Consider the following 20,279-nt stretch of genomic DNA (forward strand, 5'->3'; position numbering starts at 1 on the left):
AAAGCTTGCATGCTGCGCGTTATTATATTGTTGTTGTTTTTGTTTTTGTTTTTGTTGAGGGAGTCACTGCATGCTATGTTCTTTTCTCCCCGTCTCTTCCCATCTCTCTCTATCATTTGTTTTTGTTTTTATTTTTGTTGTGGGTGTGGGAAAGATCAAGGCGCGTAATAAACACAGAAAATGCAAAAAAAATGAATTCAAAATATAGGAAAAACGATAAAAAAGAGTGGGAAAAATAAACGGCGAGTAATGGCATTTACAACAAAAGCTATAAAAATTAGATGCCTGCATTTTTTCGTTAAACGAAAAAAGGTTGTCGAATTTCCAGCTGGTTCTTACTTAAATCAAGAAAAAGTTAGGGACCAAAAAAAAGTCCATTTGATTATAAATTAATCGAACCTAACTTTAGTTTGCACATTATATACCAATTTTAATTATAACGCTGAACAAATTTATTCTAAAAAGAATCATTTTTGTTGTTCAAGAATTGAAAACAGCTTTCCTTAGTCGCCCGTTTTGTCAAAGGTTTTTGATGCTTTTCTCATTCTAGGAGATTAATTTGATGGCTGGTGCCATATAAAGTGAGGCGAATTCATTTCAAACAAAGATCTTTTGCACTCGCAGTACCGCATCCCAATTGTCACTCAGCCGTCACTTTGCCCACCCCCTTTTTCCGCCCGTTCCTCACCTGGCTTTTCCACTGTTTTTTCATTCTCTCGGTTGCACTTTTTTGCATTTTACGATTGTTCGTTGCGAATCATTGCATTTTACGGGGGGCCGGCGGTGGTACAGTAGCTGTGGGTGGGTGGAAAGGAGAGGGGGTGGGAGTGGTGGGGGAAATTGCCTTTTCAAAAGTTTCCCCGGGAAAAGTTTAAAATTGCAATTTAATTAATTTTCACGCAACACAACCGAAAACAAAACACAACCAAACAGATCTTTTTCAGTAATATGTTGCCTTTAAATCAATTGGGAAACCAACAACCGAAGTTAACGCAACGTTTCTAAAACTTAAAGTCTATATACCAAATTAACCAATTACAAATACAAAATACACAATAAAATTGAAACCAAACCAAAAGTGGCCTGCAAAGCGAAGCAACTAAAACAACCAAGAAATGTGATTCACAGTGTGCAATGTAACCAAATTATTAGTAAAAAGCAAAACAAAAACCAGAAAAATCAGCGGGAGAAGCACAGCCAGGCCAAATGGAAATCAAGGAATCCGGAAGCCAATTGAACAGCCAACTAGCAGCCAACGTGGCCAATGATTAAGGGAACACTCTGTTAGCCAATTCGTAGTAGCAGCATCCCCCGTCCATACATCACACCCCAAAAAAAAACACAGCCACACAGAACCACTCGACCTCCCCTCGCAAAGCTCCATGCACGCAGGAAGGGCGTTGGAGCAACAATTATAGAATAGACAGCCAGACAACCGCATCGCTCAGCTCCAAACGGCAAGCTCCAAGCTCCCAACTCCAGCTCCAAGTCAATCTCAATCCCGAGCGAAAACCCCCAACATGGACATCAAGATTGAGCAGCAGCAGCAGCAACAGCAGCAAGTGGAGCTGGGACCCTGTTCCCCCTCGGAGGTGCCCAATGATCCCGGGTAAGCGTGTTGGCTGGCACTTGTATTTTACACCCGAAACACCCATATAAACAGGTACTCTGTACTGGAAAAGGGCAAAACAACTTCTTAGCCAATTGAATCCACTTTAAGGTACCCAATTGATTTTTAAAACAATTAAACTCAAATAAATAACTATTTGAAGTAAATATAAACGAGTTACTTAAAGTTTTTGATCTCTTGAAATCAAAAGCAGTACGTAATTTAAGGATATGCAAATCGAAATTCTTTTTTTTTTTAACTTATGAAAAAGACAGGGTCGAGTTGATATTCAGAGGCTTAAATTATAAATGCCTTAAATATTTTTAACCATTTACCTCTAAACAATTTAACGTTCACTGATTGAAAAAATTTGATTAAAGGTAAAGTAAAAAATATTTTCTGATATAGGAATTGTGACATAGTTAAAAACTTAAAAATATTTCTTGAATGAAAAGGTTACATTAATATTGAAAGAATTGGAATTAAAATTTTTTCATTTTCTTTATAAAATTCTTAAAAATATAGTGATCTATATAGCGGAAGAAATATTTATTCTCTTTAAAATAAAAATAAAGCAGATGTTACATTACAACTCCACGAGATTTTCAAATGTTTTCCTGCAGAAGGGCATACAAACTTCCAAGTGGCAAAGTGAGCGGCAACTTTTTTATTTAGTTTGGGGTCGTGGACGTGGCATTAATTGTTTAAGTTTTAAGTTTGTCATTATTGAAGCGCAGGGCGGCGGAAGAGAATGGAGCGTGGCTTGGGAGCGGTGTCAAGGCAGTTAGAGTTGTTGACAGAAAGTTTTCTATGTCAACTAGGGCCGGAACTGGTCGAAACTGGCCAGAAATGGACGCAGGCCCAGCTGGGAATCCAAGTCTGCGAAACTAATTAGAAAACAATTTGCCAAGGACATCAAAATTCAATTAAAGCCATTCGGCTTAGTGCTTTAGTGCAATGCAGTCACTGTTCCCGGGTTAGCTTTCATCCTTCCGGCTACAGTTTATTATCAGCCCGATTCCCCCCCCTCATCCAACATTTATATTTGTGCCGAAATGGGTTAAGTTGTGATTGCGGTGTCATATGCAGCAGATTAATTGCGAGCTGCATTGCTGATAATTTGCATCGGTTTGCAAGTTGCAGTTGGATTTTGGGCGAACGGGGTGTCGTCGGTTGCTGTCAGAAAGTCAGACTAACAAATGAATGATCCAGTGATTGGCAGCCGAGTGGACTGATTGAGAGTACGGGTGAAACGGACTTTTGACGCAGCCCATAAAGTGAACACATTATAGCAAGCCACTGGTTTGTTAGAACAGTGAAAAAAAAATTATTTTTTGTGCGATTAAACTTTAAAAAAAACATGTAATAACATGTAAGCACAATGTTAAATTTCTAAACAAAAATCGGTGAGGTTAAAATATCAACAATGTAATGAAATAATTGGTCAAAATGTAGTTTCATTTCAATAAATCAATTTGCGTTTTAAATGGAATTCAACTGCATTCTTTGTAATGCAAAAACCGAATGACTATGATAAGCAATTTAACTATGATAAGCAATTAATTATACTAACAATATGGTTGAAATCCTTATGTAACGTTGTTGAAAATATAAAATATGTAAACATAACATAAAGGTTATTTCTTATTATGAAAAATGTACGCTCTGCCTGAAGTAAAATTTTATGACGGTCGTCTAGAAGGGACTACGACTGTTTTAAACCAAATTAGACCATCTAAGCCCTTTTTCATTAGAGTTACCAGAGAGAAAAGCCGAAAGAGATCTGGGGGAAAGACAGGCCAAAAGTACAGCCATATGGCCCGGACAGCCGTCGCAATCCATTGAACACGCAATGCCCATAAATTATGCAGTTCATGCATATACATCCACATAGATGTACGGTTATAAATATATCTATTATCGAAATGCTGCAAATTGTATAACCCAAGTGAATTTCAGCGCTCCACGAAGGGGGCGCGGATGCTGATTGCAGCTCATCTTGTCTATTTGCATTAGTTTGCCAAACTCGCGGCAACACACAGCAGGCAAAAATAGGCTGGGCCGACCCGCTTCTCCCTCCAAATCCCTTGCCATATTTCCCGAGGCGGGAAAGCGGAGGCCACCGGATAAAAGAAATGGATCACCTGCTGCTCGCTGAGCTCCGACGATGCTGGCAGGTGCAACAACTGCAACTGCAACACCAGCCACTGTGCAACTGTTGCAACTGCAGTCAGTGATGAAGAATGGTTGTACCTAAGGTACCAGAGTTTTAACTCTACTAGGAATACAGTAGTCAATATCTGAAAATGTTCATATAATATGTTTTTTTCTCCAAAGATGTGTTCATAATTTTATGGTTTTTTTAACTAGTGACTAAGATCGCCTTTCAATTATTTTAATGACATTTAATCACTTGTATCTCTATGCTTACAACATGGAATCATTTTTGATCAATTTTGAAAACCTATTCAGTTCATGTTTTATTTTAATATTCTTTGAACTTCTAAAACTTCTGTAATCTTTTTACTGTACTAATTCTTACTTTGCACTCCTGTAAGATTTTGTAACATATATTTTGTATGCACCTTTGTAACTTGGAAGGTAAATCTAATACCTTTCCCATCACTGACTGCAAGATGAAGTTGGGTAAAAGTTTTGTGGCGATGCGAATGGGAAATGTGGCACCTAGCGAATGTTGAATGCATAAATCTTGAATTAATTCAAAATACCTTTTGATGACGCTGCCCAGATACACAGATACAAATGCATCCGCATCTCTGCACTTGTATCTGAGTCTCTGTATCTTTCTCTATTTTCGTTGTGCAACTTGGCGAATATCGTTGAAAACATGCGAATACAATTCCATTCACAGTTTCGTTGACTGGCGCGGCGATCGCCACGGCTCAGTAATTTTGAACGCTCCCACCCCCCGCTCACGCCCCTCCCCCCACTCCGCCCCCACTCTTTTGGCAAACTTTATAAATCTTTTGAAGGGCCAACCGAAAATTAAAGAAGAAGACCGGTCTGCTCGGCGCAAAATGGCAAAGTAAATAAACACAAAGGCGAAAGAAAATGAAAATAAAACAAGGCAAACCAAAAAACAACACACAAAACTTTGAAATAACTAAATAAATGCCCTGCTATTAATACAATTCACTTTGCCAATGTATTTTTAGTGCAAATGCAGCAAACATCAAGTGAGAGCGATCGTTTTGCGGATGATCGATCAGGGTGCTACCTTGTGTAGATAACTTTTCTAAATTGCTTAACAATAGAAGGCTATTTAGCATAAATCATCATCGATTAGCAGAGCAATATTTTAATAACTCTAATTTACTTTCTAAACAGTGGCTTTTTTTGCATCCTCAAATAAATCATGAAATCAGCAAGCACACAACTGAGTGAGATATGATGTGATATGTTAGATATTATTATTTGGCAACATAAAAAGCTATATAAATTATATTAATAACGTTTTAAGTTCACAATGTTAATGTGATTTTCCCAAATAATTTACAGAAAAATTTTTATCATTTAAATTTTAATAATTTTTAAAAGGCATTTAATTTTATATAAAGATGTTAAATTAGCATAAAAATGGTTGCATTACGTGTAAATTTCTATTAACCTTTTTGCGTGAAGATAGAACTTGATGTCGATGTAGCAAATTATACATTAGACCTTCCTTTCACTCTTGTCACGTTGCTGCATTGTTGAATCCTCTTGGGGAATCAACAAGTGCGGCTGAGCGATTCCCACACCTCGGAGTCGCTAATCCCGCCGCTGCTACCCTTTCGATCCGTCCAAGAATGCCTCTCATCGGCATGCGAGTCCGACAATTATCCATTAGAGGCGGCACGCGGGACCCAAGTTGGGGCAGAGCAACAAGAAATGCAAACACAAAAAATGGTCCAGGCCCCTGCGTCATTTAACGTGGCCCCAAAAATTGTGCATTGCATCCATCGACAGACGGCTGTCGGTGGAATTGCTATTGCGATTGCGATTGCAATTGCACTCGCTGCTCTTTTCATAATTGTCGTTTTGTTTCTCGTCCCTGTCGCTCTCCCGGCGCTTGTAATTGCGGCTTTGTTACGTACCGTAAATTGATTCATTGTACGCCGTGCTTTGAGCACGGACTGACCCATTCTCAGTACCCAGTACCCCGTACCGCCCGATTCCCGTCGAATCCCCCCACTCCCCAATGTTTGTCTGATATAATTGCTTTCAAATGATTTTGTGTCGTTGTGTGCGCACTTTCATATTGCCCGTAGTTTTGTTTGTTTGCCCGTAACGCAAACGCAACTGTCATTGTCCCTAGTCCGTAGTCCGCAGCCCGCTGTCCGCTGTCCGTTGTCCGTTGCCCGTGCTCCGTATGTTGTACGGCTGTTTGTGCCGCCTGTCCGGCCAATAAGCTTCCATTTTGTATGCATAATGAGGCCTGCGGCAATTTGACTCTAGGACAGCCATTAGCTTAAAGTGCCAGCTTTGTTGGTTAGCATCTCTCCCAGGCGAATTTGTTTTACGGCCAAAACACTCACTCTAAAACAATTTTCTCAACAGAGCGCTGCATTTTTGTTTGTTTGAAAATTAACCTATTTCCTACTGCCTTAAATAGCACAAAAGATGAAAAACCCGAATCACATGCCTTTCGTTCGCTGCTTTCAGGCTAAAGGGAAAATCATTTTTATAATTCTTGTTTGTTGAAAAACAGTTGTTATTATCAATTATAAATTATGAGTTAAAATAATAACGTGATGATTTAAAAAAATGTACTAACTTTTTAATCCAAATAATTCTTATACAATTTATCTGATAAAAGATTAATTTTAAAATAACTATAATGACTAAGTATTTAATTCTATTGCCAATTAGCATTGTTTAAGACAACCGTTTATCATTGTTTGTATAAAAAATCATCAGTTATCTGATTGCTGCCATTAAAGTGTTTTTAACATGTTAACAAATCGCAAAATATTGGCTGCCGAAGGGAATTAAATGTTTGTTTGCGGGTGAATTGTGTTTGGGCTTATGTTCCAGGTCGTGCATATGTAAATTGGCTATTTGTCTGCACCAACAGTTACTTGTTATGGTATTTGTGGCTGGATAATATCCAGTGGATGTATGAAAATCGGTGGTCGGGGGATTATCCACTTAAACCGCAAGAATGGCAAAAACTTTTGTGCCGTCCCACGATTGACATTATCAAAATTCAATTTACAATCTCCTCGGAGTCTGACACTCCGAATAAGAAACTTTTCATTTGCCTTAGTTGCACTTTTAAGTAAACAGTTCGATTAAAATGGAGTGACTTGCGGAAGAAGACGGGAAGTGGGGGTATTTCGAGCACAATACTTGGCCTAAAAGTACACTTCCCCCCACCACCCATGTGTGTACATATATTTTCTCTCTTTTGAAATCATTGCAAGGCTAAGAAAGTTTTCCCTCTGCTAAATGCAGTCATAACTTTTGGCAGCGGAATAAAACGTAAACTCTTTTCGGTTAGGAAGTATAAGCCGCCATTAGAAAATGACTTTAGTGGGTGGAGTGATAGGTGCATGCAGTGGGAAAAATCTGGGGATTATTGCTAATGTTTTAAAACAAATTTGCTCAAATTTCTAAACAAAGGAACACCTTTTGGAAATTATTTTTAGTACATGCATTTAAATGTGGTAATTATACAATCCAGTGGCACTAAACATTTCAACAGTTCGTAAACTATAAACACTTTATCATAAGTTAACTTCTTCATTATTTAAAACAAATTTGTAAACATAAAAACACTTATAAGAAAAAACACAAAATTGAAATAAAATAAAGAACTAAAGTGCCTAATGAGTTAAGCCAGTTTTGAGTTGTGCGGCAGTTCCTCCCATTATAAAAGATCTGTTAGTTTTTTTTTCTGTGTAGCAAACATCACATTGGTCGCCTGTTTGTCGACCCACGCCCCCTACTGCCTCCGCCCCTTTTTACAACGAGGCGTATGTTATGCAATATAAGACGATAAACGGGTGAAAGAAATGTGAAAGAAGAACCGAGTGGAACGGAGGAAAGGCAGCGCAAAAGTTTTCCTATCTGTATCGCAGACGGTCCACAATGCATCCTTTGAACCGCAAAGTGCAGCGGGTTACGGCCTCCCACCCACAGCCCCTCCCCCTCCACCTCCCTCGCCACCACCCCTGCGCACTTTTTTCGCCGCCCATGGCTCACAATTCATTATAAATTGCATGTACTGGTAATTGTGTTTGTGTTTTGCAGCAGTAGAATTGCTTTAAATGAGCCGAGCCGAACGAAGCGTATCCCAATTTAGGCTGTTCCACTGCCCCGCCCCCTTTTTGACCCACTGCCACCCAACCCCCCATTCGCCGCCCACTGCCCACCGCCCATCGATGCTCCAGACGCAGTTTTCCGCCATTTCCCCGCTATCTTTCCTCCTTCATATTTAGCTTTCCGCACGATTAAATCGATGCAACTGTAAAGTTCTTTTTCTATTACGCTTTTTCGTGCACATTCGCATTACGCACACCATCAAGCCAGGCGAACACACACTCACGTGCACACCCACCGAATCACAAACACACACACCCGCACTCACAGTGGAATAATATGTAAATCGGTCTTCGAGCATTTCCATTGTTTAATATTATTTTTTAGATTCCTTTAAACTTCAGTTTTTTAAGCTATTAAATCCTTTAAAACCACTTAAATGGTCTGCAGTAAAACTCTGAATCTTAGAGCTTTTCTGCTTCGCTAATCCTTAAAGCTTCTTTAGTATCCGAAAGTGGGTTAAATCTCGAGTTCTTTTTTCGCACATGATCTATTTAAGTTGGAGACACATAAAGCTTGACATAAAATATATGTAGGTATCTTATGATTTTGGTAATAAGAATTTATTTAGAGGATATTCTGTATCCAATCGTGTTACCAAATTTAAAGTATATTTCTAAACAAAACTATCTATAGGTATATGTACAATTAAGTTGGAATATCCGAACCTACTTTTATTTGTGGTTATCTTATTGTTTAAATTTAGATCATGTTATTTATTTATTTATTTATTTTACACTGTATAGGGGAGAGTGGGGTAATGTCGTCAGTGGGGCAAAGTCGTCACTCGCTATTATTTTAAAAAATAAAAGGACTACCAACCCAATTTTTTTAGCGTAAGTGTATTGCACTATTCCTACATTACCGACGGAGTTTGGTAGAATTATAGGTTATGCATAATTATTTATTCATCAGAAAGTGTTTCGGAGCCTCAAAAGTAATTTTTCTCCGGCGCAGAACTTTTTTTCTTCCAAGTACATTTTCGATCAAAGAAGTATAAAGGTGAGTTATTATTGTTGAGAAATGTTTGGCGAACACGATATGGTAGGTTGTGTAACAGCAGATTCGAGTTTCGATTTGTTATTCATGTTTTTATCAAAAAATGTCGCGTGGGGCATTGTCGTCACTCAACGGGTGGGGCAAAGTCGTCGCTGTATTATCTCAGTCTGAAATACAAACTCGTATCAATTTATTATTGTTTTGTGATTGTTTATGTAAAGAATTAAATATAAAATATAATTTCTCCAAAATGTTCTTCAAACAAAAATAAAATTCTAAAAAAGAGGTCGCCCAAAGAAAAATCTTTAAGAAATTCTGATTTTTGCCTTCTATCCTTCACTTATATCTGAATGTGTCAAATTTTTGCAAAAAATAGGTATAGTGTTCCACTTTTTTATATGTATGAATATCAATAAATGTGTGTTTGACAAGTTGAAATAGTTTTGTGCACATGGGTACCTATATTTGCATTCATTATTCTATGTGACGACTTTGCCCCAGGGGGGTGACGACTTTGCCCCACGATTTTTCAATTTTCCAATTTTGCCTTCTTTCAGATAACAGTTTCGTATTAATAAACAAATGAGAGGATGTCCGAAATACTTACTGCATTTTATAGCCAGATCTTTTCCGAATCCAACCATGTATATTACATGATAAAAATAAGTTATTTTATCAACAAATTTCGCAATTAAAAAAAAAGTGACGACAATGCCCCACTCTCCCCTACCTATGTTAAAACTTAGGCTACAGGGAAGGGGAAACAGCCATAGCTGCTGGGGCTTTCGGCTGGCTACTTATTTAAATAAACAAAAAGTATTTTACATCTTAATATTAGTTTAGTTATAAGCAAGTAAATTCATTATTATATTATAGAAATTGATTGACTTCATTACTTCAAAATTCGGGCACAGTTTGTTTGCTTATGAGTTTCTAAATAAGATTAAATAATTTCGATTTCTTAAGGTAATTAAGGATTAGGCTCAAATTCATGGGTGATGGATTAGCAAGGAGCGGAAGGAAATCGGAATTTGGTATATTAAGGCGAAGATTATTTTGTTGGATCTGTCTGTGAAATAATTCATTTTTTATCTTAAAGAGATCTTTGATAAGTTGGTATGGACTTAAAATTTAACCACTGTGTTCACATCTCCCATGGCTATCTCTCAGTGGGTGCTACATAAAACATTTCCCTCCGCTTGGCCAACATTTTTAGCCGCCGTTGGCTGGCTTTGTCTGAGGCTCGCTTACCGCTCCCCCTTCCCTTTCCTCCCGCTTTCCCCCTCCCCCTCTTTCGTCCACATATTTCTGCTCTGTTTTGCGTGTTCTGGCTCCCTCATATGAGCGCCCGAGTCACCCACTGTGGGAAAACCCCAATGGAGCCCCCTCTGGATCCCCCTTTAACCCCCCAGTGCCCCGTGTCGCTTTCACACATTTACCGTAGGCTGTGCCTCCGAATGTCTCAGACAATTGTCGGCAGCATATTTATGCGTTGGCCCAGCTTTCCACAGTTCTCCAGCTCGAGTTTTAGCCATAGCTCTCCAACTATGCGTCGCTACCTGCTCAAGTATAGTTCTGCACAGGAAAAATCATTCAAGGTTTCAATTGCAGGTTTTACTTTTTAGTAAGGGTGCTATACTAATCACATCATTGGATAATCCATTTAAAACTCAATTCTCTTAGCTTTTTAAAGGTCTCTGAAATCTAAGCCTCATTAGTTTCAATGTTCTTAAGGTAAATTATTTTATTGCCTCTATATTCAAAAAATAAAATTCTTTTTATTTTATTATTATGCATAATATTCAGAATTTATTTTATCATCTCTTACTATACCTTAACATCACAGTTTATAGGGGTTGGTTTTTTGTGCTTTAAAAGTTCTTATTTTTCAAGCTTTAAAAGAAGGATTTCAAAACACAAAGAAGAAGTATTTAAGACCAGTGTGAATTTCGGTAGTGTCGCTTTTCTCGGTGCGTTTTAGTTTTTAGTCGCAACTCTGTGTCCAACGTTTTCCGCTTTCCCCTTCGATTTCATAGTGAAAAGGTTGAAACCACGGAGCTATTGCAGTGGTTCTTCCCCCTTTTCCTTCTGTTGCTGCCGCTGGATGTTGCTGCATTTTGATGATGTTGTTGATAGCCGCACATGATAGTCATCAGGATGGGGAAGGAGATGGGATTTGCTGTTGTAACTGCTGCCCCATTGGTTGTCAACGCTACTATTGCTTTTTGGCTTGGCCGGAGTCAAATTGTCCAGGGGTTTTCCAGGATACTCCCCCATATGCGGATGCGATGAGGATTGCGAGCGATGTGGGTGTTGGGGTAAATAATGAAATGTGCACATTGGTTTGTGCTCCTGGGTCTTAGCGGCTTGAATAAATCGTTTTATAAAAGGGTAAAACTATTACGAGCTGTTAAGGATGTGGGGCAGTTAGTTGTCGTTTGCAAAGTGCGGCAGGTATTTACAAATTAAAGGATTGAGTGCTTCTCAGAGCGTTTGAATTGCATGGAAATGGCAGGAATTAAAAGGGAAATTCATAAGTGGAGAGTTGGTGTTCAAAACTATTCAGCTCGGTGGTTAAAAACCAGCCATTTCTTGACACTTAAAATCAGAAACGTATTTTATTAAGCGTAATAAATGTATAATGATACTATAATTCTTGCATTTTTGTTTAAGGCTTCGTTTAATGTAGGAATTAATCAGCTTTGTAGATTACTCTTACTACACATTTTACTAAAATGTTATGATTTTCTATTTTATACTGACGACATTGCTTTAGATAAAAAACTACACATTATTTTGTTGGTTTGATTTATAATCTTTTATATTATAACATTTGTGCAAGTTCAGACATTATAAATTTCTTATTTATTCTTTATTTCAAATTTCCAAATGAAAAGGATAATAAACTATTAATTTAGGTATACAAATTTAGAACTGTTTGCCCACTTTATAAAAGATATCACTGATCCAATAACGAAATTATGTTTGCTAGTTTAATTACAAATGCAAATATTTGAAATGTTTAAGCAGTGATAGACACAAGATCTGTAGCATCTTTGCTTCAACACATAAATCAAACTTGATGTTTAAGCCATTTAAATAAGAAACTCCATGACAGATTTATGAGCTATTAGGAAAATGCAAGAACCTCATCTTTAATGTTACTTAATTTAATAGTCTCAATGCTGGGCGCCACATTGTTGCATAATGCGGACTGCCCGCTTTCAAAATGCCACAACTCGGCACCTTTTGGATAGACTCTCTTCTCGGGCCCTCGAGTATCTGTGTGTGCGACTGCCTTTGTATGGGTGTGTGTATCTTCATGCATGCCCCTTTGTTGGCCTCTCGACACACACTCACCCCACACCCCCTCCCCATCCCCCTCCCCTCTGCCACCTCCCCACGACACCCACTTCCCGCTTTGTCGCTGCTCACATAATTTGTCATGTGAAAAATTACTAAAGTTACAAGATCTGCACTTTTATTTCCATGTAAGCGGCAAGTCCACGCAGCGGAGATGGTGATGGTGATGGGGATGCACGCAAACAAATTAATAATTAAAATAACGTTAAAAATTAATATCAACACCCAACCTAAACACTTATTTAGACCTGAGTTTATACGACAGCCATCATTTAACTTATTTAGTTAATTGGGCAAACTACTCATCAAAGGTTTCAACAAATTTATTTTTTAAATTAAGGATTAGCTTATTTGTTTATTTACTATATGTTACATTGGAAATGTACTTTAATGGTTCCAAAATTTGGAAAAAAATACAACTTTTGATGGAAATTTTAAAGAAAATGTTTCAGACTAAGTTTCATTAAAACAGGCATTACAAAGTTTCTTATAAAAATCTTTAAAATGAAAATCTAATCTAAGTTAGGCAACTTTATAACTGTAATAGTTTTAAACATAACATTTAAGTTTTTTCTTTATTTTCTTTGTGAGTTTGGGGATCGGTTAATAGTATTAACTTGATACTGCTTTTTAAAAGGCCTTTTTCATATTCGAGCCAAGTGTGTGATACTTCTTTTCTCTGTGTAGACAGGGAAGGGCAGTTTTAGGGGAGTTGCAAGCCGAACAAGAGGCATGCGTGTGGCATAGAGAGGGGGTAGCAAAGGGAAGGGGGAGGGGTGGATGAAAGGAGGGCAGGGGTAGCTGTTTTGCTATTTTCTTTTTTCGTTACTATTTTGCACATTTTTCTATTCAACAATGAAGCCACAATAGAAAACGTCAACTAGTGCACAGCGAGAAAAGATGAAGGGATGGGATGGGCTTGCACGGGGGGCGTGGCGGCGGGCGGGAGGCGGCGAAAGAAAAGGCGGACAGAGATAGTATTATATGCAAATGTAATGCAGGAGCGAGAAGGCAACACTTGATGTGCACACAAAGTCTGAACGGATTTTGAATGGCAAACAAGCGGCAAAGCGAGCGCGGCTGCAACTGCAACTGCGGCAGAGGCAGAGGCAAAAGCAGAGGCAGCGGCAGCGGCAGCGGCGGGCACAAATATAAAGCCCAGCCCAGGGTAATGCCAAACCGAGCTAGCCAAGCCGGGTCCGGGTCCGGGAAATGGGTCCCGGCGAACGGGTCCGGGTGAACGGGTCTACTGCAACTAAGTAAGCACACTGAGAACCCATTGAAAAATTAAAAAGTATTCTTTGAAACCATGCAAAACACTCCAAGAACCGTATAAGCCAAAGGAGTAGTCACAGTTTGAAACCCAAATATTTCGAAACCTTTTTTTACTTTCGGTGAGAAACATTTTATAAGTGTCTGTGCTTAGAATGGTATTTCAGTTCTTAAGATTTTGTTTTGAGTTTTTTCACGATGCATAATAATATTGATTTAGACTTAAGATCAGCTTCAAATTCCACAAGATTAATATATAGTATTATTGTTTGGCCTATTTGTTGGATTGCAAACCACTTAATTTTAGATTTAAGTGTTTGTGTTGCATCCAATTTCTGCCAATATAATAAACTTTTTTTTATAATTAGATTTTAAATAGCACCAAATTAAGCGAGTGTCCGACTCTAAAGATAATTTCGAAAGAAATTTCCCTTAAAAGAACATTTTCAAACCATTTCTCGCAATGTAAGCTTTAAAAAGTAGACCATCTCCAATGAAGCGTTTTAATCTTGATGTTTGACGGCTCTTTTTCGCCCAGTGTGTGACTGGGATAGACCGTGAATGGGCGCTGACGACTTGCGCATGAATGGCCCAAGTGTGCTGGGGATTCAAGGGGGGCTTAGGAGGGGGTTCAGGGGGTTGGGCCGGGGATATACTATATAGAGAGCGAGCGGATAGACAGACGAAGGCCTATAGAAAAGTGACGTGCGCTTTACAATTATTTCGTAATGCAAGCAAATGTGACCGAGCTGAGCAGAGTATAGAAAAACGAAAAGCGGCAATAGAAGCTCGGTACACTAAAAAAAAGGGGTTCCGATTAAAGTGGATTTTCTTTGATTGATTGGTTGGCGAAATATGCCAAGAAAACATTGTTATATCATCTGATATCTGAAAATAAAATTCTTCTCCCACAATTTCATTTCATTTCAAAATTTTACTGGTTATTTAGGTTTTTTTTTAAAGCACTAGTTTATAATCCTGTTCAATTTTATAATTAAATGAGCCAGCTTAATTAAAAGCAGCATTTTCCTGAGTTAAAGGAATATTACCATTTTAGAGATAAACCTCAAACCTCCCATTAGTATCAACTGAAAATCAGTGAATATCTACAGTGAAAATACTCCCATTCTATTCACAAATGATGTGGGCTGCCAGAAACTAAGGATTTATATGCGTAATTCCAGAACATTCTGCTTGCAAATTTACGCATTCGCATTATTGTTCCGTTCCGACGAGGATCAGCACACAGATTTATTTCTCGGAGTGCAGATTAGAGTTGCGTCTTAGGCTCCGAGTGTGCGGGAGACAAATGTCAGTCGGTGGTTGCTCTACTAATCGGACATGTTGCGTTGACTTGTTTATGACTCTGGGCTTAGCAGCCGCACACTAAACCACTCAGCCATCCAACCACCCAACCACCCAACCACCTAAACACCCAACCACCCACCAAGAATGAATTGTCTGAGGGGGCGAACTTGTGGGAAATCTGTAAATAGCTGCGAAAACTGCATAAGCCGGCTGGTGGAGGCCCAAAGCCTGGGGATATGGATAGACAAAGGCAAATGTCATCAAAGTTGGCACCCGCGGGAAACCGAATGAGAAGCCCGAGGAACATAAAACAATTGACGAGGGACACCACTGCGTATGCGTAATCTTGTGCAATTTGTTCAGCTGAACTCTTTAAACTGCGTACTACAACGTTCATCGCTCGTCGTTCAGCGTTGACTTTGACACTTTCCCAACGACCCGATCCCCCTCCCCGCGACGGCTTTCCATTCGGGTTTCCCTGACTTGGTTTCTAGTTTTCTATTTTGTTCGCAATTACGCGTCACACAGCTGGACGACACAGCCAATGCAAAACCAGAGCCTCACTGCACAGATTTGCAGTGTGGGACAAGGTCGCATTTATTTGGTGCACTTGCAATTGGCCAGAGGTGTGGCAGAGGGGGGTTGCAAGGGGGGACTGTGTCGTGCTGCGACCGAAGGTCACCTGCCGTGCGCCCCATGCCCACAGACAATGTTGCCAGTTCGAAATTATTATGAAATGAATACAAATATTTGCGGATCGGTCAGCGGCGTCATCCTTCAATTGATGTGAGGCAGGGGGCCTTTTCAACGGGTGCAGTGGGTTGCGTTGGGTGGCAGGGAGGCGACCAGGTTGACAAAGTGCAAGGCGAAATGTGATGGATGATCTCAGCGGTGAATTCGAACGGAAACCTCAAGTTGCAACGATGCTAATAATGTGTTTGCTACTTTGCTGCATGATTTCGCAGGAACTTATTCAAGTTGCATGATTTCTTACGAATTTCATTTCATCCAGGTTGCGGGATTTCTTGAAAGTCTTGAGATTTTGAACATATATATAATCTTTTTTTAAAAGCAATAAATTAAAGGAGGATAAAAGTGGTAACATAAATACATAAAATGCTTTTGTCACCTTTTTTAAATAAAACCAGATAACTTATTCACTTCTACCAATGATTATGACTAAAGATAACTTCTCTGAATCAAATAAAATTATATGATATACGGACTCTCGAATTCGAAAGAAACTTTTAACTTTCGTTTAAATCTGAGCGACGTTTAGATTTAAATGAAATCTCTTGAAATTGTTACGTTACTGCTCAAAAAATATCCCAGCCATTTATCAGATATTTTTTATTGTCTCTACTTTTCCATGAAGATTGATTATTTGCAAAAGGCAAAGGCCTAAATCGAAGCCAAGCGGAGAAACAGGAAAATTCCAAACATTGATTAATGACAAATTTTTTGGCATCGTCTAACGTGCAAAAAGTTTTGGATTTCCTGTCGAGCTGCAATTCGAGGCCTATTTTCAACGGGAAAACTGTGCAAGCCCAGGTCGAAACGGTTCTGCAGTGCTGTTACTTTGTGTCTTTTTGCCCCACCTTACCCAACACCCACCCGCCAGCCACCACCCACCCATCCATCCATTTCCCGCCCAACCGCCAACCAGGCCGCTTTCCAGCTGTTGTTGTTGACGCTTCTTCCGTTCTTTGGTTTAGTTTTTCTTTCAGCTTACTTTACGCTTTTGTTGCTGCCGCTGTTGCATTTGTTGCTGCACATTTTATTAACATTTTCATTTAGTTGTGCTCTCTATCTCTCTCTCCCTCTCTGTCGCTCTCTCTCTGCCTGCGCCTTGTTTTATTTCGCTTTTCATTGCAATTTGTGTTCCTATGCATTTTTGTGTGTGTTTTACATTCGTTTTCGTGTCGCCAGCAACATAGCCTCCAACTGCATTTGCCACGCCCCCTTTCCTCCCGGCGGACGACCACCCAATGACCCACCACCCACTATCCAGCACCCACCACCCCCCTCTTGGCCCGGTCCACTTCCCTTTATGCCACTGTTGCGCTCTTTTTGCAGTTTGTTGAAGTTTTCATAATCATTGTCGTCGTCGTCGGCGCTTTTCCTACTGCCGCTCTTACTGCCACTGCCACTGCAACTGTTACTGTATCCACACCGCCTACTTTCGTTTCGGGCACAGCCTTTGCCTTTTGTTTTCCACACGCTTTCCCTGGGGAAAAGCCTATTTCCATTCGGCGCTCAGCTTGCCGGCAAGAAAAGTTCATAAGTTCATGTTAAGATGGTTTATTGCCTAATTTTCTTTATTTACTATTTTAATTCCTTAAGAGTTCTTTGCGAAACATGTAAGAAAAAGTTTGCTTCCACTGGGCTTTTTGCAAATCGCAATCCAATCTTATTGTTCTTAAATACAAATTTTTGATAAAAATTAAAAGATTTTTTTACAAATAATGTTATATAAGTAACTTTATCGAACATAGTAATCCCTTTTAAATTTAAAGCAACACCTAGCTTAATCTAATTTAAAGTAACTTAAGGAATTGTTTATAGGTTGTATGCTAAAGGCTAAAGCCAATTAAAAACCCTTTACAAATTAATTAAGAACTGAAATATGCGTAACTACACTCAAAACATTGGCTCAGGTAAAACCTTTATTAAAAGGAGTTTTAGGTTTCTTCAAATTAATTTTTAAACATGACAAGAAGTGCATCGCAGCAGTCTCCTAATTAGGGCCATGTTACTACCGTCTTTTTTGTTGTTATATAAGCCGGTGCAGCGGCGGGCTGGAAAGTGGGTGAGGTGGGTGAAGCGGGTGAAGTGGGTGAGGTGGAGGGGGGAGGAACAAACGAGACAGGGTGGAGAAAAACGGGAGTGGGTGGGTGAGATTTCCAGCATGAAAACAATGCCGGGAAAGCGGCTTATTTTCTATGATTTAAATAATGATGAAGACGGCAGACGGCAGACAACAGGCAGTGGCGGCGGCGGCCACCGCAACTGGAACTGCAAGTGCCACCGCTGATGATGATTGAGATAATGGTAATAATGATGAGGGCGGGAATAATGGGCTAACTGGCAGACCTGCGACAATGCAAGCCACCTTGGCTTGGCCAAAGTAAAGAAGGCATCTGAGCCAGCTTGCCGGACGTTGGAGCTGATAAAAGATCGCTCAGCTCCCCGTTTGTTTGTTAGTTTGTTGCTTTTGGCTTTGCCTTCGGCCAGCCCATAACATTTATCTAATTTTTTGCTCGTGCCTCGTACATATAGCTAATGCCTCATTTATCTTATACTTCCCTTCTCTCGACTCTTTCTCGTTGCAGAAAAATGTTCATTGGCGGCCTCAGTTGGCAGACAAGTCCAGGTGAGTGAAAAACGAGATAAGTGAAAATTAGTGGATCTCTGCTAAAAATTGACTCGTCTCTCTGATAAAAGAGGTCAATTAGCAGACGAGTTAAGTGGCAATCCTGCGCTAACAAGCGACCAGGAAATGTGGAAATCAAAAACAAACTTGCGGTGGAGGTGGAAAAAAATGTCTAAAGTTAAGAATTATTAATAGAAAAATGGGTTATGAAAAGGTTAACATAAAATGTTAGCATAAAATGTTAATTAAAAATTCAAAAAACTTATATTCTTCGAAACGAAATTAAATATATGAAAGGAATTAAAAATGTGATTCTTAGGTAAAATATTTTCATACATCTTTTTTATACCAAAGTCAGACAGTTATCTCTACTTTGTTTATTTTGTTTTTATAAATGTTAATTTTAATGCTCATCTTAAGAAATGTAGTTACCCTAAAATCTTTTTGTGATACAAGGACTTCAACGATTCTTTATATTTCCTAAAGAACTTACAATGACTTCTTAAACATTTTGTTTTTGTTAATTAACTGATTGCTACTTTGTCTGCTTTGAAACATAGTTACCCCAAACAAATTCCCTCTCCCACTCCCTTTCGATTTCTCAGCAGATTTCTCAACATCTGGAGATGTGTGTACATCTGTGTGTAACTGAATTTTGTATCTCAATTTGAATGGCCTAGGAATCGAATCGGTTTCAGTTTGTGTTTTATGTGATTTCACATCGACAACAATGTACCGAAAGGCGGGGCTTTGTTTAAATTGGAAATTGTAATTGATCGAATGCTTGAGATTTGCTCCCTTTTTCGAATTTGAATTTGACGTCAATTGCGGAACGACTTGAGATGCGAGAACTGCGGGCCGGGAACTGATTCTCGGGGAGATTCCCCCCACTGCCAGCCGCATAGTTTCATTAGGCTAATCAAAAGGCAACTTGCCATCAAAGCCCGGCATGCATATTAACCGAATTTGGATGGCACTCGAAAAAAGGTCGGCAAAGTAGAGATTGCAACCGTCTGGCAAGATGCGCTTGCCTTTTGGGAGCCCTTATACGAGTATGTAGTATCTGCAGTGCTTACAAAAAGCCAAAAACAAAAAAAAAAAGAAGAAAAAAGTCAGGAAAATAGAAGGAAAACCCCATATAGCACACACATACCATATATCGCCGCTTTGTGTTGTTGCTTGGGCGCGCTTGTTTTTTGTTTAGCGAAATTGTTGGCTCCGCCCATCATCAGAGTGCCACTCGGCATTACGCTAACATATTATAACCTATAGTGCATATCCACACACAGCCATGTCGGATATTCACGTACACTGCCGCTCAACTGAATAGGTTCATGATCTCAGAGGAAGTAATTTGTCTATAATTCCTAAACCAGTGAACCGATTTCCATAATTTTTTTTTTCTTTAACTCTTGAATCAATTTATAATAAAATGCTGAAGAAGGTTTTTCAAAAACATATTATTTATTCCTTATATAATTTTTCTTCTGAAAGGTTAACCAAATTCATGATTTTTTTTTGGGTCATCTGAATAGGTTCAACCTAAAACAATTAACATTATTTAGGTAACCAAGGATAATATTCATATTTTTTGAACTTAGCTGATACTAATGAACATTTTTGAAGTACATTTTACTAATTTTAATCAAAAGTGAACCCTCCGTTGTCCGATATAACATCAAATACACGATCGGGAAGCGAGCTATACAAATTGTGCAGTATTTGCAGTGAAATGGTTGTCCAGGCTATTTTAATTGCCTTAACTAAAGTTGTTTTGCAAGAAAATTACCTGCCTCCTTCATATATCTTGCGCGATAGCAACCCCCATACGATTTCGATTATATTAAGGTCAGGTGAATATGGGGGCCATTCAAGTAAGTCCACATTTTGAGCCTTAATCCACTCTTTTACCACCCTAGCTGTATGATGGGAGCGTTATCCTGCTGGTAAGACCATTTGATAAAGTGAAAAGTATTTAAAAAATCAGGAAACGCAGCCTTTATGATAGATTTTTAGGTTTCCGCGCTCATT

The 20,279-nt window shown here is 39.0% G+C and overlaps 1 protein-coding gene across 6 annotated transcripts in view; it reads left to right on the forward strand.

The window, feature by feature from the left end:
• The window catches only part of LOC108099810 (RNA-binding protein Musashi homolog Rbp6), a 195,971-nt gene that overhangs the window by 1,258 nt on the left and 174,434 nt on the right, over positions 1-20,279 (forward strand). For all 6 annotated transcript variants that reach the window (XM_017203436.2, XM_017203435.2, XM_043208994.1 and 3 more), the window contains 2 exons: positions 934-1,609; positions 18,208-18,248. In XM_017203436.2, coding sequence (XP_017058925.1) covers positions 1,521-1,609; positions 18,208-18,248 — 130 coding nt within the window. In that variant the 5' untranslated portion in view covers positions 934-1,520. Of the gene's footprint in view, positions 1-933; positions 1,610-18,207; positions 18,249-20,279 lie in introns of those variants that run through there.

Source organism: Drosophila ficusphila, unplaced genomic scaffold, assembly GCF_018152265.1.
Source record: "Drosophila ficusphila isolate 14025-0441.05 unplaced genomic scaffold, ASM1815226v1 contig_106, whole genome shotgun sequence".
Classification (NCBI taxonomy): Eukaryota; Metazoa; Arthropoda; class Insecta; order Diptera; family Drosophilidae; genus Drosophila; species Drosophila ficusphila.